Consider the following 27,099-nt stretch of genomic DNA (forward strand, 5'->3'; position numbering starts at 1 on the left):
TTCGAGTTAGGACTTCTGTCACTTTTTGTTTGAATCAAACACACTTGATTTTCCAATTATACGAAATTAATTTAAAGAAATGCACTACAGTGTTCTACCTTAGAATATCAGTTATCCAGGCTATAGGGAAGAAAGAAGAATTTTCTAGAAAAGCAAAGGGTAGTTACTATTAGGACTGAGGGAGAAAGCTGTGATTGGGAAGGGGTATGGGGTGCTTCTGGGGCTGGCAAAGACTCCTCTCCTGAGAGGTGATTATGGTGTTGCTTATAAGTCATCATGGACACAGATCCAGACTGCCCCCTGGTGGTCCCTCCGTCACCGACCAACATCTCCAAAATGGAAGGTGACTGGTGTGGTCATATCCTCTCTCCCAGGCCCTCAGGAGCTCCCAGTGGAACCTACAGCCAAGGAGGGAAGCGGAGGAAGTGCAGAATCAAGGGAAGAGGAAAAATGGAAGGTTCTCGGGGTTTCTGTGGTTGTGTGTGGTGCAATGCTTTGCTTGAGTCCAGGCTCCTTGGCCACCCGGTCAGGCTACTTCCTGGTCCTGCCCAGACACTGGCAAGGTCTCCACCTAGACCAGTGAAGGCGGGGCACACAAGGATTCTCTGCCAGGGCGCGGTGGCTTGGCTTTGCCTCCCTCTGTTGATTGCTCTGACTCCAGGACCCCCTCTCCAGTTACCTTCAAGGCCTGGTGGGCACCCCACTGGGAGTCCATCTGGGCCCAGCCCCATAACTCCTCCTTTGGCTGGTTCCTCCACACCCATGGCCCCTGTGCCCTCTCTAAAAATAATCCCTAAGGCCATCTAAATGTGTGTGTTTTGTTCCAAATTCCTCTTGTCTTTTTTTTTTTTTTTTTTTTCTAAATTCTATGACCAGGGGTGCCTGGGTGGCTCAGGGGGTTAAGCCTCTGCCTTTGGCTCAGGTCATGGTCTCAGGTCTTGGGATCGAGCCCCGCTTCCCCCTCTCCCTCTGCCAGCCTCTTTGCCTGCTTGTGATCTCTTTCTCTGTCAAATAAATAAATAAAATCTTTTTAAAAATTCTATGGCCAGATTTACTTATAATTAATGAAGTAAAATAGTGAAGTGCCCTTTTTGCCTATCAGATGGGCGAAAATTAAAGATTACTGATATCAAGTGGTGATAGCAATCCGAGGGGTCCAAACTGGTAGAAACTTTTTAGTGGATGATTTGGCAATATCTACCAATATTTAAACCATTAATGACTTTGAACTCTCCTTTTCCCTGCCATCTATAGATGCATATATCTACATCAGACCTTCGCAACTATGAGGAGATATTCGTCATAGCATTATTTGAGATAGCAAAGACCCTGAAGCTATCTAAATAACCACAAAATAGGGAATTTGCCAAATAGAGTGTGTCACATCCAAACAATGGAATACAATATAACCATTAAAAACAATGAGGTTTTCCATATTAATGACATGGGAAAATGTCTGTGATTTATTGTGAGGTTTACAAAAGCAAGTTACAGAATATAGAGTATGATTTTTTTTTTTTTTAATCAAACGTCTGTGCCTGGATCTGTATCTATACTCCTAAGTCCATCTGTGAGACACAGAACAATTCCAACAGCATTCTGGCTGGTGAGTGAAGCAGGTGTGGATATAGTAGGAACGAGTGATTTCTGTGAGGCTGGAAATTATCTACAGTACCTATGCATTGTGTTTAAAAGTCAAAGGTAATAGAACTTTTTTTTTTTTTTTAAATGCTCCACGCCCAACATGAATCCCAGTGTGGGGCTTGAACTCTTAACCCTGAGATCAAGATCTGAGCTGAGATCAAGAGTCAGAGGCTTAACAGACTGAACCCTCCAGGTGCCCCAACAATTTTTTTTTTTAATTTCAATTTTGACAGTTAACAGACCCTGCCCTTCCCCAATGCCCGCTCTCTTCCCTGCCTCCTCACTTCCTGAAATAACAGGAAGTACTTTCACCTCACCAGTGGGGGTAAAGATTTAATCAACAGTCCACTTAGCAAGCAGGAAGTGTACAGACAAGGTATAAACAAAGAGTGTGCTTCCTAAATAGCCATTGGTCCCCTCCATGCCAATGAATTATATTTGCCTCAATACTCTGCCATAGGTAGTCTCCCATTTCATAGAGAGAGAAATTGAGGCTACTGAGAGTGGAGCTAAGATTTGACCAGTAGGTTTATCTGGTACCAGAGTCTTTGCCCATGACCCCAGTACTCAAATTTATTCCTTGTCCCTATACAGCTCAGTAGGGCCACATTCACACCCATCACCTTGATATGACATCCACTTGGTCTGGCCATCCTGTCATTTCCCAGTCTGAAATGGAATTCACACAAGAAAAGGCAAGATAAGCATTTGATTCTTCTATGTTCTAATTAGCAGAACAGTGCAGTAGTGCTCTGCAATGTCACCCCCAGGCAACTAACAGGCTTTTTGAATATATATTTTTTTAAATTGTCTGTGTGATTTGTTGTTTTGATTGTTTTGGTACTATAAGGTACTCAAAATTTTTTATACATTTATTCTACTTCAATTTCTTGGAGTCGTTATTTATTTCCTTATTGACTGATGCTCAAATTCTTCCATTGTTGGTCATGGGAGGCTTTTTAAATGGACTCTTAGGTCCTTCCAACAGATCCTGGGAGCCTCTGATGGCTTCCGTGCTTTCAGGCTGGACAAGATGTCCCAAGCTCATCTTGTATATTTCCTTCCCTTCGAACAGAAGGACTTTTGGTTCCCCTAATAGGAGACAATATTAGGGACTGCAGTCTGAGGGGCAGAAGTACACATTCCAGCTGAATCGAGTGTTTTTGTTGATTGGGTGTGACTGGATTGGGTGTTTTGTTTTGTTACTGACATGATAAGTAGATTTATTCATTTCAGATTTATTTGCATATTTTTGTTTTATCTTTCCTTTTTAACTTTTGTTTTTTTAAAATGCCAAATATTTATATTCTCTGGTTAAAACAATAAAACGGGATATGTTCAGAAAAGTCTGTATTTCTATTCTACTCTGCCTCTTGTAGGTAAGCAATTTTAACTCATCCTTGGTTCATTCTTCTGTTTTACCTAAATGAAAATATAAGAAAGTATGTATATTTACTTATTATTTAGTTATGTGTATATATTTACACAAAAGATAATATAACACTTTTTCTTCTATGCTACTGATCACATTTCTCATATCCATATCCAAACACTGGATGAAAGAAGCAAAGAACTGTTGTCTTAGAATTGACTTCATTGCTTTATATAGTGTTTCACACTGCCATTCCAGAGCCCAGGGGACCTTGGGACAGTGGGAAAGGGAGTGGCTGAACAGGGTGACTCTGGGGCCACCATGACCACTTCAACCACAGTAGCCACACCTCTGTTCTACATCTTTCGCATTCCTATCAAATTTGGTCTGAAAAATGGTCCCCACTATAAAAGAAATCCTAAGAGAAAATAGCCATAAGCTACTGACCAACCCAAACTCACTGATCCTGGCTTCTGAGAGGCTGTTCAGAGAACACATTCTTCATGTGAACCAGTCTGGGGAAATCTTACTGTCCAGGGTTGCCTAAGTTGAGTCCCAAGAAAATCACGGTGGGAAGAGAAAGGCTCAGCCATTCAACAGTCAAGCGAAGGACCTGTCAAATCACTGAACTTCAAACAGTCCAGTCATCCGGTCCCATTGTCATATGAGGGAATTGGTTTTGCACACTTACGGAACATCCGTTTTTTGTTTTGTTTTGAAGATTTAATTTATTTACGTGTCAGAGAGAGAGAGCACAAGCAGGAAGAGAAGCAGGCTCCCTGCTGAGCAAGACCATACAGAACTTGATCCCAGGACCTTGAGATCAAGACCTGAGTTGAAGGCAGACACTTAACCACCTGAGCCACCCATGCCCCCCTATGAAGCATCTTTATCTCTAAGAACAAGAAAATACAAAGGCAATTGAAGAGCCTATTGGGATTTAAAAACAAAACAAGACAAAACTCTCTTTTGCCCGGAGTATATATAATTAAAAGTAATTTCCAGATCAGTTACTGAATTAGCCCAAGATTTGGCAGTCCAATAAAAGGCATGCAGGCTGACTTCCTTATACTTTTTGTTACACCTTCCTCTGCCACCTGTGAACTCCACGCATGTGCAGACTTAAACCACACACCTGTGCAAGTCTCACTGGACATGTCATAGCTGTACCACTGGTGCCTGGAATAATGCCCAGTGCTTAGTATGAGCTCAATAAATGAATTTGGAATGGATGCATGAATGTAGATATTCTTCTTCATCCTCATGAACCAAATGAAAAGGGGTCATCAATGTAGCTCGTCGCTATTAAAAGATTTTTATGGTAGGTAGGATTGTGTCCCCCTCACCCAAATTATATGTCAAAGCCATATAACCCTGGCTCCAGTACCTCAGAATGTGACTCTATTTGGAAAGAGGGTCTTTAAAGAGGTGATTGAAGTAAAATGAGATCCTATGGGGAGGCCCTAAACCAAGGTCTAATGACCGTAGGAAGAGATTAGGCTAGAGCCATAGGTGCCCACAGAAGGAAGGCCATGTGAGGACACAGCAAGAAGGCAGCCACCTACAAGCCCAGGTGGGAGACCTCAGAAGGAATCAAAAACCTGCTGACACTTTGATCTTAGACTTCCAGCCTCCAGAAACATGAGAAAATGAATTTGTTGTTTAAGCCACCAATCTGGTATTTTGCTATGACAGCCCTACCAGGGGCTAATACAATTGCCAGTCCCAAACCATGGGAAAAGCGATGTCAAAGAAACATTTTTTATAGTTAGCATTTCCCATACCATATAAGCCAGAAGAAAATTGTATTGAGTATGTGTTTCATGGTGCTTTGAAAGCCAAAGTGTATCTCTGTGACTGGGCTAGTTGTAAGAAAGCCCTCTGTGAGGTCATCATGCCACTTTTGCCAGATGGGCACAGAGAGAGACATGCAAGCTCTTAAAAACCCTGGAGGAGACACCATGCCTCACTTTGCAAACACTCTTTTAAGAAACATCATTACCAGAAATTCATTTGATAACGTCAGGAGGAAGCAATGTCTCCAATACTTGAAAACCCTGAGAACGCTGCAATATGATGGATTTAAGACCATATATTTTGGAGAAACCGATATCGCTGAAAGTCTCGTAACTGGAGAAGACCTAAGTGATGGGTATTTCGTGCAAACTCCAACATGGTGTATTGTGCATGCTGGTGGTAGACACGGATGGGTGCCTTGGAAGTATCAGATGTTCCTAAGAGATGAGTTATGCATCAAACAGGAAGATAACCTCTTCTTTGAGTTCTGTGATGTGGTGAAGAAGACCTATGGGAAGTGCGCCATTGTGGTCAAAGAGAGAAGGCAGCAGGACAAGATGAGGTCAAAAGAAGATGAAGAGCCAGAGGTCCAGGTCCATGCTCCATCTGTCATTAACTTAACGAGCATTGTGTGTTGCCCTGAGGTGGCCAAGTCCTGTGGCCATGAACTACTCTCTCTGCCTTCCCCTTACAATTACCTAAATCCTTTAGACTCAGCCTGGTCTTCTCTGAAATGGTTTATCATCAATAACAGAAAGGAGTTTTGTTTTCACTACATTGATAGTGTCTATTCTTACCAGTATATACTTCTCAGCGATTTAATTAGCAAAGGGATTGAAAGAATAAACCTAAGCAAATGGAAAACAATAACCAACAAAGTACGGAGATGGGAAAACTACTATCTTGGTACATTTTCTTAAGGGTGATTCCTCTGACAAGCGGTTGGAACCATGCTGTGGGCATAGTCTTTGCCAACTCTGCTGGGCTCAACTCTGGACCATGGCAGCCCAAGATGCTCCAACAGCAACTTCACAGAGATGCTGTGAGGACTGAGGTTTCTAAGGCTGTTGGCAAAGTGCTTTAGGTTTACTGGAGGTTCCATTAAAGCTTGTTGGTAAATTAGGGATCTCGACTCCCATCTTGTTAAGGCCACCTTGAGAGCTATGTTAATGGGAGGATTCCAACTAACCCAGCCCAAAGGAGCTCAGTGGTGAGCAGGGGTGAGCAGAGCTAAGGGCTGTGTAGTCAAAATTTAGGTCAGAACCAAGTGTGTGGTCACCAAAAGTTGAAAATAGTGTGTCAACCAGTTTCAGCCAACCAAAATAGTCTACAGGGAGACGGTTTGCAATGAGCAGGAGATGTGGTCCAGACAGTGGCTAAGAAGGTTCATTGCTTCCCATTGCTTGTCAGAGGCTGAGTGAGAGACATCTGAGGAGAAACTCCATCTAGGTGCTCAAGGCAAGTTGGTGGTCCCAGTAAGGCACCTGGAAAGCTGTAGCCATTGGTTGATTCAACTGGGACTTGGTAGGTGAACAGGTGAAGTGATTGGGGGTCTGTGGATCCTAATATTTCATCCCAACTCCAAGAATCCCACCAGGAAGTTGTTAGACTTTGCCATGGAGTTGAATCTTGGGACCCTGAGAGCTGAGACACCTGTGGTTGGTATGGCACACCTGACTCAAGTTTAAGGCCATTGCTAATGCAGGTTGTAGGGAATTGTGGTAGTATGTTTCACCTTTATTGAGTTAGGTATGAAAATCTCTACCTAACTCCTAACAGAATTACCCATAGGTAAGATTGTGAGGACAGGTTCCTGATAGCCAACTGCAGAAAACATCAGATGATTTGCTTGTCTTCCTGCCCTATTTCCTTCCAGGTCCTCCCTGAATTATTAAGAAATAGGTGGTCTGACGAGACTCGATGTTCAATGCTTTTTAGCAGTCAAGTAGCAGACTTCTGCACCATTTTGTTGTCATGCATTTTATCTGGGGGTGAACCTGTTGCACCCGCAACCACCAAACCCCCAGAAACAGGCAATCTCAGTTGTTACATTGCCCACTTCCCAGCCAGTGAACTGTGTTTGTCTCCTGTGGCTGCTGTAACAAATACCACAAATTTGGTGGTCCCAAACAACAGACACTGTCTCCCAGTTCTAGAAGCCAGAAGTTTGAAATCAATTCCACTTCATCAAAATCAAGGTGTGGGCAGGGCCATCCTCCTTCTAGAGGCTCTGAGAACCAGTTCCTTGTTCTTTTGGCTTCTGGTGGCTGCTGGCCTTCCTTGGCTGGTGGCCACAAGAATCCAATCCCTGCTTCTCGTGGCCACATTATTTTCTCCACTTCTGAAGTCTAATTTCCCCTTTGCCTCCCTCTTGTAGGGACACTCGTGATGGCACATGGGGCCCATCCACATGGAGATGGGAAAACTACTACCTCAAAATCATTAATGGAACCCCATCGGCAGAGACGCTTTTTCCATATAAGGTAACGTTTCAGTTTCCAAGGATTAGGAGTTTTTTCAATGCAGAATTGAGCAAGAGGCAGAGCGCCTTGCAAAGACATTATTTTGCAGGGAGGGCTAAGACATGGAAGGTTTTTAAGGTTCTCAGACAAAAAAGCTAAACCAAGAGGAGCTATTTTTGTTTGAAAACCAAAATGTAAGAAGTTTAAGGTTCTTTTCCCTTGGGACCTTATTTCATCTTTAGGAAGGCAAGGAGGGGAAAGAGATGTCAGGACAACCAGAGAGATCAAAAGGACCTCCTTTAATATGTGATTTTGTTACATAATACTGTATGCATAATTAAGAAATGCTGCTTAACACTAAACATGGGAACTTCCAGCAGAAAGTAATGGAAAGTACACTGGGCTTTGGGAATCCAGTAGACCTTGCTGGAATCTCAAGTTTCCAACTTATTAACTATGAGACTTTGGCCAAGTTACTTCACTGCCCTGAGGTTCAGTTGACTCATTAGTAAACTAGGGTTGAGGACTTTTTTTTTTAAGGATTTTTAAAATTTTTCATTAGAGAGTGCACACAAGCAGGGAGAGTGGCAGAATGAGAGGGAGCAGCAGACTCCCCACTGAGCAGGGAGTCCCGATGTGGGGCTCGATCCCAGGACCCTGAAATCATAACCTGAGCCAAAGGCAGATGCTTAACAAACTGAGCCATCCAGGTGCCCCGGGATGAGGACTTTAAGACACTTCTCATAAGCTACGCCACTAAACAACATTCGGCACCTTCTGGGTGTCCCATACACTCAAGCTTCTGATGTTATAGTCCAGGCTGAGGGCCAGCAAGTGTGCCCACACCCATACTGATGTCACTGACCTCATCTCCTTTTCACTCTCTTGGGGAAATTCTTGCTGCTTTTTATCACCAGGACCTAATGTGAGCAGACACATTTTAAGATACTTTGATCAAAGAAACTTTGTTCTCGCATTTCTTTTAAGACCATCTGTGACAGGTCAGGCAGCTAATGAGAATAAGTTTTGTCTGGTGGGGTGACAGGGAGGATGGTGAGCAGAGTCAAGACTCTTCGAGAGCAAACTTGTGTTGCGTTTATATGAACCGAAGAGTAAGTAATAAGGCACAGCAGTCTTGCATGTGCGGACAAGTCCCCTGGAAGAGCTTTCATGATGTTGGTGGGGTTGTTGTCTTTCTGAGGTTGGCTGATGACACCCCGTACCCTCTCTGGCCCTTTACCTACCAACAACCGTATCCTCACTCCCTCTCCATGGACATGGAGTCTCCCAAGTAGGTGGTGTGTCGGAATGATCTGTCCCAAAATGAACCTAAAAGTAAACGGGCAAATGGAGCTGGATGCTCAGTGGATCCCACCTTGTCTACCCAAGGAAGGTCCAAGCTCCGCTGGGTTGAAGGAGCTGCACCTGGCCAGTTGTGGGGTTCAGTTGCCTACCCAGGCAGTACACACGTCTTTCATTTGTGATTGTTTTAGACATACAAACTGTTTGTACATACTTGACCTCATTCGGTTTAGACCATCAGCCTATACACAGGCAGGGCAATGATCATGGAGGTCATTTATAAATGAAGGCAACTCCAGGCAGTCACTGACTCAGCTAGGGGCATGCACACCTGTAGTGATAGGGAGGCCAGAACCAGAAGCCACATCTTCTTCTCAAGGAGTCCTCACACCTGTCTCTAGCTGGCTTCATGGGTTGGTTAGGATCAGGTCAAGCTGTGAGTAGTGGAGACCCAACCACCAAGTTAAGAAGGTAGCCCACCTCCACCGCTACAATCAAGAAGCACCAAAGGGGCAGTTCAAGGCTAATAGGATGGATCAATGGTCATCAGGAATTCAGAGTCCTCTTTTTACTCCAGTGTCCTAATCTGGTCCCATCTTCATAGTCCCAAATGGCTGCTGAGTTCAAGCCATTGCATTAGCACTCCAGGCAGCAAAGGAGAAAGGAAGGGAAAAGAGTTCATTTCTCCCCTTTTTAAGGGGACTTCCTGGAAGTTCTACATGATACTTCCACTTGAATCTCATTGGCAAGATTTAGTTGCAAGGGAAGCTGGGAAATGTAGTCTTTTGTTTGGGGAGGCAATGTGGACAGCTAAAATCATGATTCTATTAGTAGGGAGAAGAGAAGGAATACTGAGGTAGGCAACCGGCAGTCTTGGCCACATTCCCTGCTCCCCTTCCTTTTGGTGTTACCGTCATCCGCTCATCAACATTCCAACACCTTCTGGGAAAGAGATACCAAAGAAAATAAGTCTGGGCCCTCAAGACATTCAGAGTCATGGCTTCCAAGGCCTTCAGGGCCGGTCCCTAGATGGCCCCCCAGGCTCCCTCCCCCTTCCTCCCGCAGCAGGTCGCCCTTCCTCTGTGTGTCCTTCAGCCTTGACCATGCCCCAGCTTTCTCCTTCCAGAAAAGCCTTTCCTTCAATCCTGCCTTCCCTGATGGCTACCAAGGTCTCTCTCCCCTCCCTGCAGGCAGGCCTGCAGCTCCCTGCAAAGTTGGGAATCACGTGATACTTCTTTCCCAGTTTTCAAGTTCTCAGCTCTGTGTTTCCAGGGGAAGTATCTCCAAATTTAATCTGATGGGGCAACCTGCGAATCTGAAAAAAAGCACAATCTATACATTAGAGAGGGTCCCAAACATCTGGAAACACACGGAAAATACTGAGCTGGTGATTTGAAAACTAACCAGTTATTTGTAATGAACACATCGTGCAGAAACCTTTCTCTCCTGGCTTTGCAGACACCACACACAGGCGTGCACACGCGCACACACACACACACACACGCTTGAAATAGCAATGCCAACAGCCCCGTTTCTACTCCCTCGCACCCTCCCTCCTGCTCTGCCGCCCACCGTAGTCTGGCCTCTGTCCCTGCTTTGTTGCTCACACCGTCGCCCGGCGCACTGGCCAACCTAGAGCTCCTTCCCACCTCCCTTTCCGCTGTGCAGGAATGAAGGGGGCTGACCCCTGTCTCTGCCTCTGGCCAGCTGGGGGCCTTAGATGGGGCTATTAACCCCTCCATGCCTCTGTTTCCTTATCTGAGAAGGGGATAATGGCAGCTGGTGGAGGTAGCAGGGGTAAAGCAGGTGGGAGAGTTAGGGCTGAACAGGGAGTCACGCTGCCTCGCTGTCTCCGGATCTTCCTACCCTGGATGCTCTCTCCCAGGCTTGGCTTCTGGGGCTCATCTCCCCGTCTAAAGCTCACGAGAAGGTCCAAGCACCACCCCCTTGCAATCCCCTGTGGCTGCTCCCTGCACAGATCCTGGGGTGGGTCTGGGGTGGAGCCCAGGAATCTGCATTTTAAAAGGCCACTCACGTGTGCTCACATTGGAGAACCCGTCCGCAGTTCTCTTTTCCCTCCAGAATCTCTCCATCATCCCCCGGCTTCACCCCGACACACAGGCAACCCACACGGGACAGCGCATGGCAAGGAGCACCCGTGTCATTGACTCAGGTGTCAAGGCCAGAGATCTGGAAATCGTCAGACCGCGTCATTCAGACAGCTGTGTTTCCCTGGAGACCATCATCTGGACACTGTCTGGGAAGAGGGGACCCTTCCTAAAGCACCCGGGAATTTTTGTTTGTACTATTCGGTTCCTGAAATACGTTGTGTCTCTGCCTCGTGAGGCAGAGTACGTAAACATAGCTGAACCTTTCCTTAGCGACTAAGGTCATCGTTGTGATCATAACGTCCTAATGTGCGGCGTTCCCCGTGTGGGGCTGTGACCGCCATGCAGTGAGTTCTCAGGCTGGGGCGGCTTTATAAGGACCACCTCTCTCGCACTAAGGTATTTCAATATATCATCAGCTTGAAACCAATAAAGAGGTGTTAGGGTGTGGCTAGTTAAAGATTAAAGGGGATCTGTGTAAGGGGCTCCTGGGGCTCCTCTGTGGCCAGAGAACGCAGATTGCAGCTGATGTTCCCTGAAACATCTTTCAGCTACCAGGGGCGGGCTCCTTCTTTGGGATTTGCTCACGACTGTGGTCCAGAGAGGGGCTGTCCAGCTGCAGTCCACGTGGCGTCCCGGTGTGGGCTTTCCCGAGCTCTCTATCCACCTACATTCGCCCACGCGTGCAGGCATCCCACCAATTCTTTAAACTCAAACTGTAAATCTACTGACTTCGGCATGTGCAGTGGAGCTGTTGAGCCGTAACTCCGGGAGGAGCTCCTCATCTCCCCCTAGTGGTGGAAGGGAGTGTAAGAAAGGTGACGGGAGCCAAAAACAACACTGTACCAAAAACCCCGGAGTGTGGTCAATGGTTTAAGTTCAATCCTTAGGTCACCCTCTACCAAATTTTCCAAGATGACCCCATGTTCCACAAATTCCAAAACCGAGTTTTAAGTCCCCCTAGGAAAGTGCCTGTGTTTAAGATAAACGTGACCATCTAGGGCTTGGGCATATTTAGAATCTCCAGGAAAAGTCAACAGCCCCCGTCCTTGGGTTTCTGAGGTGCCCAGCAGGGAAGGGAGGGAAGGTCTGGGGTTGGAGGAGTGGATATGGTGTCGGGTGGCCGCCAGGCATGCTGGGAGCCAGGAAGACCCTAGATCCACAGAGAGGGAAAGAACCATCCTAGATGAGGGTGGGGCGGTGGAGGGTCAGGCTGACCAGGGCCCCCTAACCAAGGCAGGATGGTTGGCCCTGGGCCCAGGGTCAGTTCTGAGCCCAACCCGAGCAAGTCAGGGAAGCACTGGGGTCGGAGGGCAGAAATCCTAGGGCATGTTCTGGTGTCTGTTCACGAGCCACGAGACCCAGGCCACACTGACTGGGGATTAGCAGCTTGTTGGGTCAAGCTACACATGTAAACGCTGCCTTCTAAATTGTTATTAAGAGCTTCAGAAATCACAGTAAAATCTGAGAAAGAGAGAATTCCTTGTACATCTCATTTAAAATTCAAAGTCCCACCAACCTGGGCCGGAGTGGGGAGGACACGTTAAGATACAGTTGGTCCTTCAACAACGCAGAGGTTAGGGGTGCCAAAGCCTTGGGCAGTCAAAAATCCACGTTTTGGGGGCACCTGGGTGGCTCAGTGGGTTAGGCCTCTGCCTTCAGCTCAGGTCATGATCTCAGGGTCCTGGGATCGAGCCCCACATCGGGCTCTCTGTTTGGCGGGGAGCCTGCTTCTCCTTTTCTCTCTGCCTGCCTCTCTGCCTACTTCTGATCTAATAAATAAAATCTTAAAAAAAAAAATCCACGTGTTTTAACTTTTGGCTCCCCAAAACTTAACGGCCCTTTGTTGACTGGAAGTCTTACCAACTAACCTAGAATTGATTAGCACATATTTGGTACATGTATTATGTGATATATTTTTGAAGTAAGCTAGAGAAGAAATTTAAGAAAATCATAAGGAAAACACAGTACAGTGCTGTACTGTCTTTATGGAAAAAGGCCTGCTTATGAGTAGAGTCCCGCAGTTCAAGTCCAGGGGGGTCAAGGGCCAATTGGACACTCATGCAAATTTCCCACGTGGCCACCAGCAAAGGGACCGGAGCAAACACTGCACCGTATGTTCGGCTTTGGTTCCTGCTTCCTCATCCCCGACCCACTCTGGTATCAACAGAAATGAGACAACAGGGATCTTTTAATAGAGATCTCAGGCTGTTAGGTGCTGAGTCAAAAAAAATCTTGGTATCACTTCTCTCAGATCTGGAAGTCTCCTTAGCTCAACTCCCCACTCATCTCTCCTCAGCAAATCCCAACAGGCAAACGGGGGGAGAGGGCAGCACACCCGCTCGTCTCACTCTCTCACGACAGGGCTCAGTGACAGGAGTCCTTCCGAGACTCCCACCCAGGGTGGTCGGTGGGTCTCACCCTGTAGCCCACCCCACGAGGACCCTCCTGGCTCAGCAGAGACGCCAGTGCTCCCTGGGGGAGTGAGCGTGCAGCTTCCCTCCACCCCAACAATGGAAACATGGCGGAAAGTGGGCAAGAGAGAGACTGCGGGAGGGCAGCCGCGAAGAGGGCTGAGGGGGACTGGGGAGGACAGGCGCTGAGGCTTCCACCCCTGGAGCGCGTGCCACGTCTCCTGCGGCCCAGTCCTGCGTCAAGAGCACCTGAGACCTGGCACCCAGCGCTGGGACGGGCTGGGAGGGGTGTGGGCTTGCAAAACACCACCCCCCCCCACAACAAGGCGGGCGTGTGTCTGTGTGAGACCTAAAGACTGGCTTATTCCAGAGACAGACACTCCCTTTTTTACAAAGCTGTTTTATTTTAATAAACAAAATACAGGTTCTTTTAAGAGCATAAAAAGTTCATATAATTTTTTTTAAAGATTTTATTTATTTATTTGACAGAGAGATCGCAAGTAGGCCGAGAGGCAGGCAGAGAGTGGGGCTGTGGGGGAGAAGCAGGCTCTCCACTGAGCAGAAAGCCTGATGTGGGCCTCGATCCCAGGACTCTGAGACCATGACCCGAGCTGAAGGCAGAGGCTTAACCCACTGAGCCACCCAGGCGCCCCAAAAGTTCATATAATTTTAAGTTAACCCTACAGGTTGGGAGTTTATCCTCTGACACATCATTCCGTAATTGTCTCCTCTTTCTTCTCGGCCAGAATCCACTCAGGCTGACATGTAAACGTAAATTCTAGAAAGGAAGATCAAAAGGATGAGTAAGAAACGTCTGAATGTTTTACTTGCTTGGCATTACCCCTCATGCTCTGCCATTTCAACTTAGCCAGCAGAAACCACTGAAGTCTATCTACTAAAGAATGTATTTTCACAAACTCCTGATCTTCTGCCCATCTAAAAATCCCCCTTCTTTAAAACGGGGCTTGATAATACATTCATATAAAAATAAAACATTTTAAAAAATAATAAATAATAATACACTTTAAAAAGGATGACATGGATGGAACTACAGGGTATTAATACATTAATAAAAAATTAAAAATTTAAAAATAAATAAATGAATAAATAAAAGAAAACCGGGCTCGAGGCTGGAGGGAAACGCAGGGCCAGGCCTGCCGCACCGGCCCCCTTCGCCGGAGCCCTCCGTGGACGCCTGTGGGGGGCAGAGGCATGTATGACCCACGCCCCCCCTTTCCCTTCCTCTTCTCGGTCTCACACACAAAAGGACGACTCTGCCCGGGGCAGAACTTCAACCTGCAACATTTCAGAGGACCGGCCTCCCTTGCCCGTTTTAATTTTGTTCTCCCTTGTGCCAACTCCTGAGTTTCAGTCAGTAAAACACCTTTTCCCTAAAAAGGGAGGGTCCCTGACAGAAACTTCTTTGGCCTGGTAGAGGCCTCCAGCCTGCCAAGGACCCACATGGTGCCGATAGAGGAGGGGGTTCCCGGCCGGGGGGTGAGGACGGGACAGCCACGTGGACTTCCCTGCGTTCGGGAAGGTGACGGGTCAGGGTGAGGCCCCGGCGGCACAGGTCTAACCTGAGTTCAGTTCTGACCCTGCTCTTCACTAAATAGTGTGTCAGCCCTTCCTCTGAACAGGCCTCACAGAGCCATCAGAAGGGGAACCGCCACCGTCTAAGAAACACTGAGCAGACACTAGCCCCCACAACGGTCGTTCACTAAAAGTGTTGCTACGAGTGCTCGTTAGTGTGCTGTTCCCCTCCACATCTCTAGAAATCCTCCACGGGAATCCCACTGACAGAAGTGTGGCACCTCAGGGCAGAGAGGGCTTTTGGAGATCGCTGGCCCACTGCCTCCCAGAGCGACAGTAGACGGGGCCGCCTCAGGGTCCCCTCACATAGGACGTTTGCACCCAGCCAGGGGCTGGGGCCTCGAAATCTGCACTTCGACCAATTCTGATCATCAGCCCAGTGTGGGGACCAGTGATCGAGAAACCCCTGACACCATTTCTGAATCCTCTAATTTTTAGAGAAGCACAGAATTCAACCTGATCCATGAAGAAATGAGATCAGTGTGGGAGAATGACCGTCATAAGCTCAACCTGTAATGGGGGCTTGAACTCAGCAAACGTGTTCTGGGCGCCTCCCGTGGGTCCACCACGATGAGTAAGACTTCGTGCCCGGTGAAGACGCTGCGAGGAAGGGCCCTCTGGGACTAAGCGGCAAAGGCCGAGGGGCATGAAAGTCTATCATGGCTGAAGAATGGCCTGCGGAGTGTGGGGAGGGGGCGCTAGAGGGGCAGATGGGACCCGGTGAAGGACACATGTGGGGACTGTGATGCCATTCCTACAACTCAGACTTCATCCTGAAGATACAGCAGGATTTTTAATCTTAGGTGAGGGCATGGGTTTCAAAAGACCTGTGGCCACCACACGTCCTCCGTACCTCCGTCTGACTGCCATTTTCTGTACAATGGTGGGTGATTCTAACACGCTTCCTTCTGCTGGGAGAAGGTCCCCAGCTTTCATGAACTTCTCAGGAGCCCTGTGACCCAGGAGCGGTTAAGCACCAGGGTCCCTAAGGTCGCCGCAGCACAGGCTTCGGGCAGGTGTGAAGAATGAGCCGTGTGGCCTGGCTGGTCCGCACCAGGGCGCAGGGTCAGGGTCTGCACGCCTCGCCTTCCACAGATGTTCTGCTTCAGACACCAGAGGAGCCCGAGGGCTGAAGGGTTCTCCGACTGCCTCATGTGGGGACCAGTCCAGCCCACCGGCGCTCCGCACGCGCCAAGTCCCCATACCTCTGACTTCCCTTTAGTTCTCCTTCTTCTCCGACTGCTTCTTTTTCTCAGCTTCCAGTTGTTGCTGTTTTGCTTCCAACCTTTTCCTCTGGTATATTTTGACTCCGGCAAATGCTAGGCAGAGAATTAAGGTTTTGGCTGCCAAGATATACAGTAGCAGGGGCACGTGTTCCAGAACCTTAGAGAACAAAACAAGCATTCTCAATGTTCCATGATTGATAAGAAAGGTTTCTTTCGAGTTCCTTCATCTAACAAACCTTTACTGTCCACCTCTTACGTAACAGGCACTAGGTGAGGCGCTGGGGCTGCACCAGTGTCCAGGACAGGCAAGGTCCCCGGCCCTGCGCCAGCCAGCCGAGGTCTACTTCTGTCTCCACTGTGCCCCGCATCACTCCCCCACTGCTGGCTGCACAAGAGAACTGCTCGTGGACCGCGGACATAATTCTGGTCTCTCCCAACCGGACCACATACTTTGCCAGTCTCCCAGGCCCTCTACTCCTGAGGCAGCGCCACGGTCCAGGAGCCAGAGCTGGGGGCCTGGGTGACAACTCTGCTCTGGCCCCTGCTGACCACGTGACCAGTGACAGTCACGTGACTTTCTGAGCTTCTGCCTCTTCAGGGGAGGCTGGACCAGACCTCCCTTCTGGATTCTCCAACTTTGGCATGCTACGCTTTCCTCTCGGTTGTGGCTACTCATTAGTTCCGGCACTTGAAGGTAAAGTAAACATAAAAAGAATAAAATTCAAAATACAAGGGGCGCCTGGCGGGGCTCAGTCGGTTAGGCATCTGCCTCTTGATCTCAGCTCAGGTCGCAAGTTCAAGCCCCATGTTGGGCTCCACACAGAGCATGGAGCCTACTTAGAAAAAAAAAATTCAGAACATGAAAACTTAGCTACCTATTAACTGTTCCTGTAATTTTCTGTAGGAGGGAAGCTTTAGCCCATGGGCTAAAATGATACGCAGGGAACAGCTATGGATTTGAATTACTGTCTGTACTAGTACGGTACACTATTACGATAATCTCGGTAGTACAATAGCATCTCTGGGCAAACACGATACTCGTTTCAGAAACATGAGTAATGGGACCTGAATAACAACGATGAGCTTTTAGTGTGATTGAAAATTCCTTCCCAAATAAAAGCATGCTTTTTCTGAGTGATCACCATTCTAGAGGACTAGGCAGGATTTAGTCCGATGCAATCATTAAATCTCCAAACATCACTTATGCAATTCCTATACAATGGCTTCTGGCACGGGAAGAACGTTTGTCTCTGCTTGTAACACTTGAACTTGACCGGTCAGAGGAAACTTCAGCTGGGAACGACATGCTCACAGAGCTCGAGGCCCGGGGGGAGATTTCACAGATGACTTAGTCCCCCACGTTGTTTCACAAACAAGGAGAGCGAAGCTCCTCGTCGGTGGGGAGAGGCCAACCCGAGTCACACAGTGAATAATTCATGAGGCGGCCAGACTCAGAAGGAAGCGTTCTAACCTCTATGCCAGGCTTCTTCCCCCTGCATCCTGATTTCCAAGGAAACGGAATTAACACAGTCATAAATTACGTGCATAGGTGTTCGTCCAGCTTTATTAAAATTCTCGCTGACGGAGGCCTACACGCAGATTTCACACGCAGAAGACCGAGCATCAGTTAGGTCCACTGGGAGCTTACTGCGCTCAACGACTCCCCTACATTTTCCCCGGGATTCTCATCAGACCCCCGGGAGACAGGGACACTGTCCTAATTGTGTGGCTGAGAAAGTGTAAAGTCTGGGAAAGTGCTCTGACGGCTCTGAAGCGTGAACTCTCTTCATCATTACACAACTCTGGAACATCTCCCACATTTTTCCCAGCCCTCCTCAGTTTTACACCTAAATTACGCAAAGAAATGAAGCCTTGGCTACTGAAATTTCCCAAAGGCAACCAGAATCACTCCCTCTGAAATCATTTAGCCAGTTACTTACGGATATTTGAGGAAGGTTGCCATGTGATATAGCAGGAATATACCAGAGAGCAAAAGAAGGAACCCGAACACTTAAAACGTCTGAATTTAACCAAAACGGTTAAGATTACAAGAACATGGCGTAACTGGATAATAGTTTCCAACCACAAAGTCATTTTGAGAGAAAAAAATAAATATAACATACATGCTTCAGAAAGATCACTCTAGTAAGAGCATGAAAGGTTAAAAAAATTGCAGCAGTGAAACTTTTTCTCCTGACAAATATAAGCGGCTTAGAGCACAGACCTTCCGGGGCTCCTGGGTGGCTCAGTCAGTTAAGCGTCTGAGTCCTGATGGCAGCTCAGGTTGTGATCTCCGGGCTGTGGGATCGAGCCCCCAGGTGGGCGCTGTGCTGGGCGTGGAGCCTGCTTGGGATCCTCTCACTCCCTCCTCCTCCTCTGCCTGCCCCCACCCCCATGTGCATGCTCTCTAAAAAAAAAAAAAAGAAACTTAAAAAAGAAAATCAGTAAAATAAAAGCCTTCTCTGTGCCCTGCCTTCAACCTGTGTTAACCCCAAGACCTAAGTGGTCAGGAACTGGGGGTGGGCCCACAGCTTGTGTTTTGACAAGTCTTCAGCTCGTTCTGATGCACTGAGGTATGAGAGCCACTGCCTTGAACCATGACGCATAACACTCTGAGCCCTGCTGACGTGGCCCTTCACACCAGTGACTGCCTTGGACCGTGGTCACCGCAGACTGTGGTCACTGCCCTAAATCCCACTGCCTGCTGCTTTCCGCTTCTTCCCCTCAGACGCCCTCACCACCTGGGCCTTCCTTCCCAGCCGTTCCGCTGTGAGCTCTGGAACCCCAGTGTCCGCGCAACAAACATTCCTACGTTTTCGACCCCTTCAAGAAACCCTCACTCTGCCTCTTTTTTTCTTTTCTTTTTTTTTAAATTTTATTTATTTGACAGAGTGAGAGAGAGATCACAAGCAGGATGAGAGAGAGGGGAAACAGGCTCCCCGCTGAGCAGAGAGCCCGATGCGGGGCTCGATCCCAGGACCCTGAGATCATGACCTGAGCTGAAGGCAGAGGCTTAACCCACTGAGCCACCCAGGCACTCCTCTCACTCTGCCTGTTAACTTCAACCAGGCTCGTCCTGGAGAACAGTCCCCATGGCCTCTCTGCGTGGCCCCAAAACCCCTCCCTAAAGTTGCTGAGGAAGGAGAGGGGTTCTCTATCTCCCATTTTCCGGGTCCTGCTTCCAGATCTTTCCAGCAAGCCTTGCAATGGAACGCTGGTGGGTGTTCTGAACTAGGAAACGTTCATAATTAAAAAAAAAAAATACATACAATGAGATTGTTAAGTTTGAAAATATACACACTACACTTACATGTATGGAAAACAGACTGGAAAAAAACACACCAAAATTGTTAATAGTAACTATCTCTGGAGGGTGAGATAACATAATTTTTACCGGATTTTAAACTTCCAAAGAATCAACAATAAAATATATTTTGGTGGCTGTTCTCTTAACCTTTACCGCACCCCATGCACGTTAGGGATTTAACGTGACGACTCTCCTTTCCCTCTGTGAGCCCTGCTGACGGCTGCCCACGGCCCACTGAAGGCCCACAGCTTGCAGGCTACTGTGTGACCGCCCTCGGACCTGTGCTCCTGGAGGCTGAGTCTATCCTACAGAGGACAGCTGGGATTATTCCCCAACCAGTTGAAGTTGTACTTGATGTTATAATGGGTAATTTATCTAAATACAACACTTATGAAATATGGCTGTATCACACAAGGAAAAAATGGTTTCCATGAAAACTAAATTGAATGCTTTCAATGCATTTTCAAATTTGGGTTGGAAAAAAAAAAAAAGTGCTGTTGGCAACACAAATGTAAAAGATTAGGAAGAACATAAAAATCTGGAAATATCTTGTATGTAGACTGTTTCCTAAAATATGAACCCACTTTAAAGAAACCAAAATGTGAAACTGTAGGAAAACTTTAAAGGCATGATTTTTGCAAGACGAGTGAGGCAGATGTGAAGTCTGTAAAGCCAGTCAAAGAAAGGGCCGCGACTTCCCCCCAAAAGTCTGGGGAATAAATGTACTTTATATGTTTGAACTTAAAATAAACTATTAAGTATTATTAGGGTTCCTGCTTTAATCCACTTTTTTCTTTTTAATCAAGCTGTATCTATAGAACTGTTATTCTGAATTTTTATAGTGAGGAGAAGAAACCCAAGCCATAATGGTGAACACTGCTCTCACCTTCCAGTTCATGTTGGGCGGATTCACTCTGGGTCACTGCAGGCCCCCTCAGACAAGCACATGAGGAGAGCAGCCCGAAGGCCAGGTCTTGCTGTTCTGGTGGGAAAGAGAAGAAACGGGTCACTCAGGGTTTTCTGGAGCAGATCACCATAGGAAGACCTCTTTGATGGAGAGAAAGGGTGCACTGAGCAAAGAGAGTGAGGGCTGCTCACAGGAGGGGTCAGTGTCCCTAACAATGTGACCCAGAGCCTGATGGAAAGCAGATGGCCTGGCTTAGGGCTGATGCAGGCCTGGGTCTCGGTGAGCAGAAACGTCCCCCTGGCTGCTCTCTGCCGGGGGTGGGAGCACAGCCCGGGAGCAGAGGTGGCAGTGCTGCTCCTAAGGGGACACACGTTCCCATCCCTTTCATCTGTGCATGTAACAGCGCAAATCCAAAGCTACTTCTCCCCCACCTCCTGGCCTGAGCAAGAGCTGGGTTGTGGATGAGTGTCTTTCTGTTTTTCAGGTCCTCTGAGTGTTAATGAAGCAAATCTTGGTTCTTAAAAAATATCTGGAGGGGAGTAAATGATAGGAGGAAAAAACTGTCCTTCGGAAGCAATTCCTATCTTGAATTTCATCTCAGCTGTGAGGGAGACCTAGGGGAAGGCGAAGCAGGGGTGGCAGGTCAGGGACACGGCTGGGGCGCAGTATGTGCACCAAGCCTGTATGTCATTATTTTTAGAATATGGCACATAGCCCCGAGTCAGAAGACTTGAGCTCTACAGGAAGAACCTACACACTCTGGTAAGTGACTTCCCTCTCAGGGCCTTGGTCCCATCTGTCAATGAAGAAAGGGGTGTCAACTAGATGGGCCGCAGGGCCCCGATTTTTTCTGAAACTGGGCAGCTGAGAGCAGAATCACAGCTTCACTTCACGGTGCTGGGCAGCACGAGAGCACATCAGCTAGATGAACTCATGCAGCCCTAGGAGGCAGAGGTTATGGTTCCATTTCAGAGATGAGGAGTTAATGGAACGTGTCCAGGGTCAGACGGGGACTGGGATTTGAACCCATCCAGTGTGACTCTCGAGTCTTATCCTGATGCAGGCAGAAAGCTTTGCATTCAAAAACCATGGAGATGCTTGTCTTGACGTGTACTTAGAATTAAGAAAAGCACGAGACAATGTCACAGGCCTTTAGAATGGGGATAATAAAATGGCTTCAGGGAAAAATATTTTACTAAAAAACTTTTACTTACAAAAACATCTAAATATAGAAAATTCAGACCTCATCTAGTCAAGGTCATAGTATCTGGAAAACAGGCTGGTGGTTGGCACAAGATAACCCAGTTTTCCCCATGACTTCTTTCAAAGCCAGGTAAGTTAATGATAGGAACGTACACCATAAATCTGTTTAAATGCGATAGCGGTGATTCTCTTCATGGATTAAGGGCCTGTTTATCTTCTAGTAGCAGCAGATTCTGACTTGCACCACAGAAATATGTTCCTAACAGGTTATAACCTATTGCTAGAATTTTCACTTTCAGGAATCTTGGATAGTCTCGGGGATTAGCCATATTGTAGCTTACAACGTTTAAGGTTATGTAAATTTTATTTTTACAACTCTTGCTCTAATTGAGTTGGGTACAAATATAGTAGGTGAGTTTAGCTGTTCCTAATTTTCTGAGGTCTTATTAATGTAATTAATATATTAATTACATGAATTAATCTAAGAATTAATGGCTTAATGTAAGACGCAATAATGGATTAATGTAAGATATTGATTCCCAAGGTCAAGGTTGACAAATAGGTCCAGAAAGCTTACAGGAGGAAATAAATTAAAAAGAACACCCAGCGGGGCGCCTGGTTGGCTCAGTCAGTAAAGCATGCCACTCTTGATCTTGGGATGGCGAGTTCGAGCTCTGCATTGGGTGAGCAGATTATTTAAGGAAATTAAAAAAAAAACAAAAACAAACAACAACAACACAGGACATGGATTATGACTGGGGTGACCTTGGACAAGTTGGTTGGACTCTCTGAGCCTCAGGTCCCTCATTTGTGAATTCTTTGGAGGTCTGATTGTAAACACAAAGCAAAGCACCATGCTCAACACACGAAAAACATTATATAAATACCGTTATTATCACGACAAATCTTTCTCTCTCTGCTAATGGACATGCCAAGCTTAAGAACCATGAACAAGAGGCAAGCAGGGCAAAATGCCAGCGATGCAAGACAGCAGGGCCCAAGAGGGTGGGACTCTATTTTTGGTGGCAGCCCTGGCAGGCATGTGACCTGGGGTAAGCCATTCACCTCCCTGAACCAAAATGTTCTCACTTTAAAAACCAGAATCCAAAGAACAACTCTGCAACTCTGGCATCCGTAAGTCAAATGGGACGCCACAGAATCGGACTATGAAAATGTACTGGCAGTCTCCACAACTTCATACAGAGGGAGAACATTCAAGCTCTTTAGAAACAGACATATTTAAAGTCAACCTGCAAACAAGGTAGTGGAAGGGAGGCAGGGAGAGAATGAGAGACAAGGCAGCTGATCAATCCAGCTCATTCCTACCCACTGCCTCCAAATGCTAACCCCCCCCCCCCCCCCCGCACTAACATACTCCAACTCAGCCATTTCTGTAGCACCCCAGCAGGACTTCAGCAAATGAGAACAACTGAGAAAGCTAAAAATATCAGCAGGCTATTAACTCCAAGCCATAGGCACACACCTGCTGCAGAATCAGGCACAGGAGTCAGCTGGTATCTGAGGGCTGAACGGCAAAAGCCAGTCAGATGGGGACACTTCTGAGATATAAAATCTGTGAAGTGCGGGAAGTTTTTAGACTTTCCCTAGGACTATCCACAAACCCAGCTTAAATCTCAAAAATAACAATGGTTCAGGCAGAAATGGTTCTGTCTCCTTTACTGGAAAAATAGTCTCATTTTTCCTTTGCCAGTTTTCTCCTAAAAACCAGAAAAGCTCTCCGCTTATTTGGGTTAGGTCAGTGAACGCAATATGGATGACATATTGTCCGCAACCTAGGTTTTCTTCTAAGCCCACCTAACTCTAGGACCGTCTGTCTCTTCGTGTCTACACTCTTGGAGCCGCTGAGTATGTCAGCCCGAACTTTCCGAAACTGTTCGCGTTCCCAGTCTCCACCCCTGTCACCCCAACTATTCCCCCCATCCTTGGAAGCTGGAAGGTGCAGGGAGGAGGGAGTTAGTTGCGGGTGGGCCTTGGGCATCACTCCGTGGACCCCTGAGCCGTGTCCTCGGTCACCTGGGATTCCCAGGGCCAGAGACACTGGAGCTCGGTTCCTCCGTAACCGGGGGACCAAGCCAGGGTCCCCTCCGCCCCGACACCTGGGGAACAACACCTATCCCGCTCAGACCCGGAGATGGGGGCCGCGGCGGCCGTTGCTTCCCCCACCCATCCACGGAACAGACGGTCCAGAGCACTCGCTCATCCGCCCTAACTCTCTGGCCAGAGCAACTCTGGGCCTCGCGCGGACCTCTTGCCAGCTTAAACATTGCGCCCCCGGCGCCGGGTCGGGCGGATTCCGCGGCGACTGGACGCCGGAGCCAGGCAGGGGCGCTCCGCGGGTGGGGACCGCCACGGCCCTCCCCCTCCCGGTCCCCACCCGGAGAGCTGGCGCCGCGCGGCAGGGGGCCGGCTGGCGGACATCCTGGACAAAACGGGCCAACGGCGGGCCGTCCACCCGACTCCCCAGCGCCTCAAAGAGCTGTCGGGCTTCGGGTCAGGATCCCGCTGACCGGACGTCACCCACTTACAGCTCCAGGACGCGGAGGTTCCTGCGCCGGGACTGTACAGGAACCGCAACTCCCACAATGCTGCGGGCAAACTACAGGTCCCGAAATGCACCGCACCGCGCGCCGGCGCAGTGGGTCTGGGCCGCTTTTCAGCGGTGCTGAGCTGGGCGCGCCGGCGCAGTGAGCCGCTGTGGGCCGCGCGTTGGGAGACTGCGCAGGGGTCAAGGGTCACGATGGGCCCGGGCGGGGGCGGCTGTCCAGACCACGGTTCTGAATTTTCCTGGGCTGGGGGAGGAGGCGGCCGGAGTGCTGGGGCTCTCGCGTCTCCTGCTGTCTGCGACTGAGGATCTTTGGCTCCCCAGAAGTTTCCAGATGTGGAGTTCATGTCCTCTGACGACATGCGTGCATGTCCCTTTGGGAAAGCGCTTGCCCCCATCCTGGGTTCCCAGACTCCCTCAACGAAGGCGCAGCACGCGCCTAGGGTCTGGGCACGCTCAGTCCCTGCCCCACGGGAGGGCGCAAGCCGGACCCCAAACAAAGACGGGGTGACGACAGGGAATGTCCACGGAGTCCTTTCTGTGGACTGAGGAAGCCAGCAAGGGGAGAAGAAGTGGCTGGCGCCAGAAAACGCGCGACTTGGCAGGGGCAGAATCTGGATTCGGACCCAGGCCGACTGACTCCAGATCCCACTCGGACGTTCTGCGGCGACGAAGGACACGACGTTAGGACACACCGAGGGGGGAGGGTTTAGTTGCGTCGACCAGCGACGTTTTCCCATAGAAAGGAACGAAGAGCGTTGTCCTGAGCGCTGTGAGGCTCTGGTTCGAGGAGGTCTCACCCCGAGCCTGTAGAAGGACGTAAAAGACCCAACGCACAGATGAAGAAGCGGAGAGCTGAGACTTTAAAGCGATTTCCCAGAGTTTTAAAGCCGGAAAGTGCCCCAGCTGGGACCTGGCTCTCACTGGCGGATGTAAACTCGCATCAGGGCAGCAACGACCATGGGCTCCTTTTCCAACCACCTGTGAACTCTGCTTGTAAGAAGGAAGTGGGGTTCAGATCTTAGGGAGTCAGTCATCCAAGCAGATGGAGCTCTAAAAGCAAACCCCGTCGGGAGTGGCAGGGGGGTGAGCAGGGCGAGTTGTTTGAACAGCGGTCTTTGGTTGCCCAGTTGAAAGTGGCCAGCCTGGAATTTGGGGAATCAGTGCTAAAGTGGCAGGCAGGGGCAAGTGGTTTCAACAACTTCTACCCAACATGCTTCTAAACATCGGCCACTCCTCCCATCCCCCAAAAGTAAAGTTGGCTGATAACCATCTACCTTGGCACTACTTTCAGCGGTGATAATAAAATGTACTTTCTTAGAAAAGTCTAAATTTCTTTCCCTTCATTTGGTTTCCTGTGTCAAAGATCAAGCCGGGCACCAGTGAAAGCCTTAAGCATAGACTCGACTTTATTCAGGAACTACTGCAGTAGAGAAGAGGGCCCAGTCTGTTTTGATTTATGTAGTGGTAACAGGGCGTTTTAAAGAAAAAATGAGGGGTAGATTCAGTGGAGCAGAATCAGGGATGTGGATATTTACAAAACCCAGGGGATTACTCATTCTAATCTTGTCAATAGGCACTTATCTGAAATAGAGACTGTCTTTACGACCAGAAGCAATGGTGCAGGTTAGAGCAAAGTCCCCTGACTTGGTCGGGAGAGTTATCTCCTTGAATGCTGACATTTCAGAGACGAGACAGTCCTGGGTGGTAAAAGGTTTCTATCCCAAAGAGGAAGAGAAAAGATTTATAATTCCAAGTTTTCTAAAATGCCTGCTTTTAGAGGGGATTCAGGGAGCTGATCCGCTTCTCTCTAGGCTTTGGCTGGAACCAAGAGTTAATTCTCCTGGACACTTGTTCAGTTTTCTCAGGCAGGCACTCCAAAGAGGTTTGGGGTCCTGTTAGGGATGAGACTTTGAGCTGTTAGAAGCTATGCTAGAGTTTGTTCAAGTCTCTTAGCATGGAGAGGGGGACAAAATCATTTATGCCAAATGCCTGCACTGTTTGTAAGCCAAGGTTGAGGCCTCCTTGAGGGCCCAGAAGAGCCTGGCCAGAGGTTAGGGATGAAGATAGTCTTGGTCATGTGGTGGAAATCTTGGATCTCTGCCTGGATCCAGACCCAAGGCCAGGATTTTGTAGCCAGGGTGCCTAGTCTGGGCATACTGGGACAAATGTTCTGTGTGCAGTTGCATTTCTGGGTTTCTGATCTGAGAAAGGAGGCCACTCTTGCCCCATCTGCTCTGGGAATATAAATGGTTTTCAGTAACATTCTATGGAAGGCTTATGTTGGCATAATTGCAGATTTGTTACTAGGAATCAGATACCTTGTAGATATCTCGCTCTGGAGATAGAATCCTTAGGGTCAATGGGAGACTTCCTATAAGCATGCCTTAAAAAAGGGCTTCTTTCTTGAATTTTGTCTTAGTACCCTGATGCTTGAGGTCCTACTCACAATTTCTGTGTTTTGGCTGAGTAGATGGCAGAGGAGAAAGCCAAGCGGCAGGGGGTGGGGAGGGCACAAAGCCACAACTTCATACATCTATCTTGGCTCCGACTTCCTACTCTCAGTGACTCTGACACTGTATACTTAGGCCTGCCCTTCCAACTCTGCTCCAGCTCTGCCCACTCTGTGCTGATCTCCTTTATAACCTGTCATGTTCTATCATCGCGATGTTTCTGTACCTGACCTTCTCTAATGAGTAGGTTGACTCCAGCTAAGGGAGTCTCATTCATCTCCACTCTCCTGGGGTCTGTGCCAGTGGCCCAAGTAGAGTAGACAGGTGCTAAATATTGCTTGATTTAATTAACAGATGAAGTCACCTAATCTGTGGACTGCATCTGTAATGCAATCTCTGGATGTAATGAACTGTTTAGTTTTTCAGCGGACACGGGTAGTTCACTTTCTGTACCATCAGTCCCTTGAAACATAAGTGAAAACAAGTAATTATAAATGGAAGGAGATAAATAGAGTTGGAAGAATATGTTATTTATAAGACAATGTTACAACTTTTCCTTATTTTTTTCTAAGTAACAAAACAAAAATTTTTTAAGTAACAAAAATTTTTCTAAGTAACAAAACAAAAGTTTTTTCTAAGTAACAAAACTCTCTTTGGAGAGTTAGTTTTCTGGAAAACTTTAAGTGTTAATTTAAAAATAGGTTTCTGGGGTGTGGGTGGCTCAGCCGTTAAGTGTCTGTCTTTGGCT

General features: G+C 47.9%; 2 protein-coding genes across 2 annotated transcripts; one reads left to right on the forward strand and one right to left on the reverse strand.

Annotated features, from left to right (window-relative positions):
- The first annotated feature begins 4,955 nt into the window (after positions 1–4,955).
- LOC309860702 (uncharacterized protein C21orf140 homolog) lies at positions 4,956–5,919 on the forward strand. Its single transcript, XM_082723082.1, has one exon. The coding sequence runs from the start codon at positions 4,978–4,980 to the stop codon at positions 5,731–5,733; it is 756 nt and encodes a 251-aa protein (XP_082579208.1). The 5' UTR covers positions 4,956–4,977; the 3' UTR covers positions 5,734–5,919.
- A 7,564-nt stretch (positions 5,920–13,483) lies between these two features.
- SMIM11 (small integral membrane protein 11) lies at positions 13,484–23,990 on the reverse strand. Its single transcript, XM_082723150.1, has 4 exons — positions 23,882–23,990; positions 20,112–20,207; positions 15,898–16,075; positions 13,484–13,877 (listed from the first exon to the last, which is right to left on the reverse strand). The coding sequence occupies exons 2-3, from the start codon at positions 20,121–20,123 to the stop codon at positions 15,911–15,913; spliced, it is 177 nt and encodes a 58-aa protein (XP_082579276.1). The 5' UTR covers positions 20,124–20,207; positions 23,882–23,990; the 3' UTR covers positions 13,484–13,877; positions 15,898–15,910.
- Between the last annotated feature and the right edge of the window lie 3,109 nt (positions 23,991–27,099).

This window comes from Mustela nivalis (genome assembly GCF_964662115.1).
Source record: "Mustela nivalis genome assembly, chromosome: 1".
Lineage (NCBI taxonomy): Eukaryota > Metazoa > Chordata > Mammalia > Carnivora > Mustelidae > Mustela > Mustela nivalis.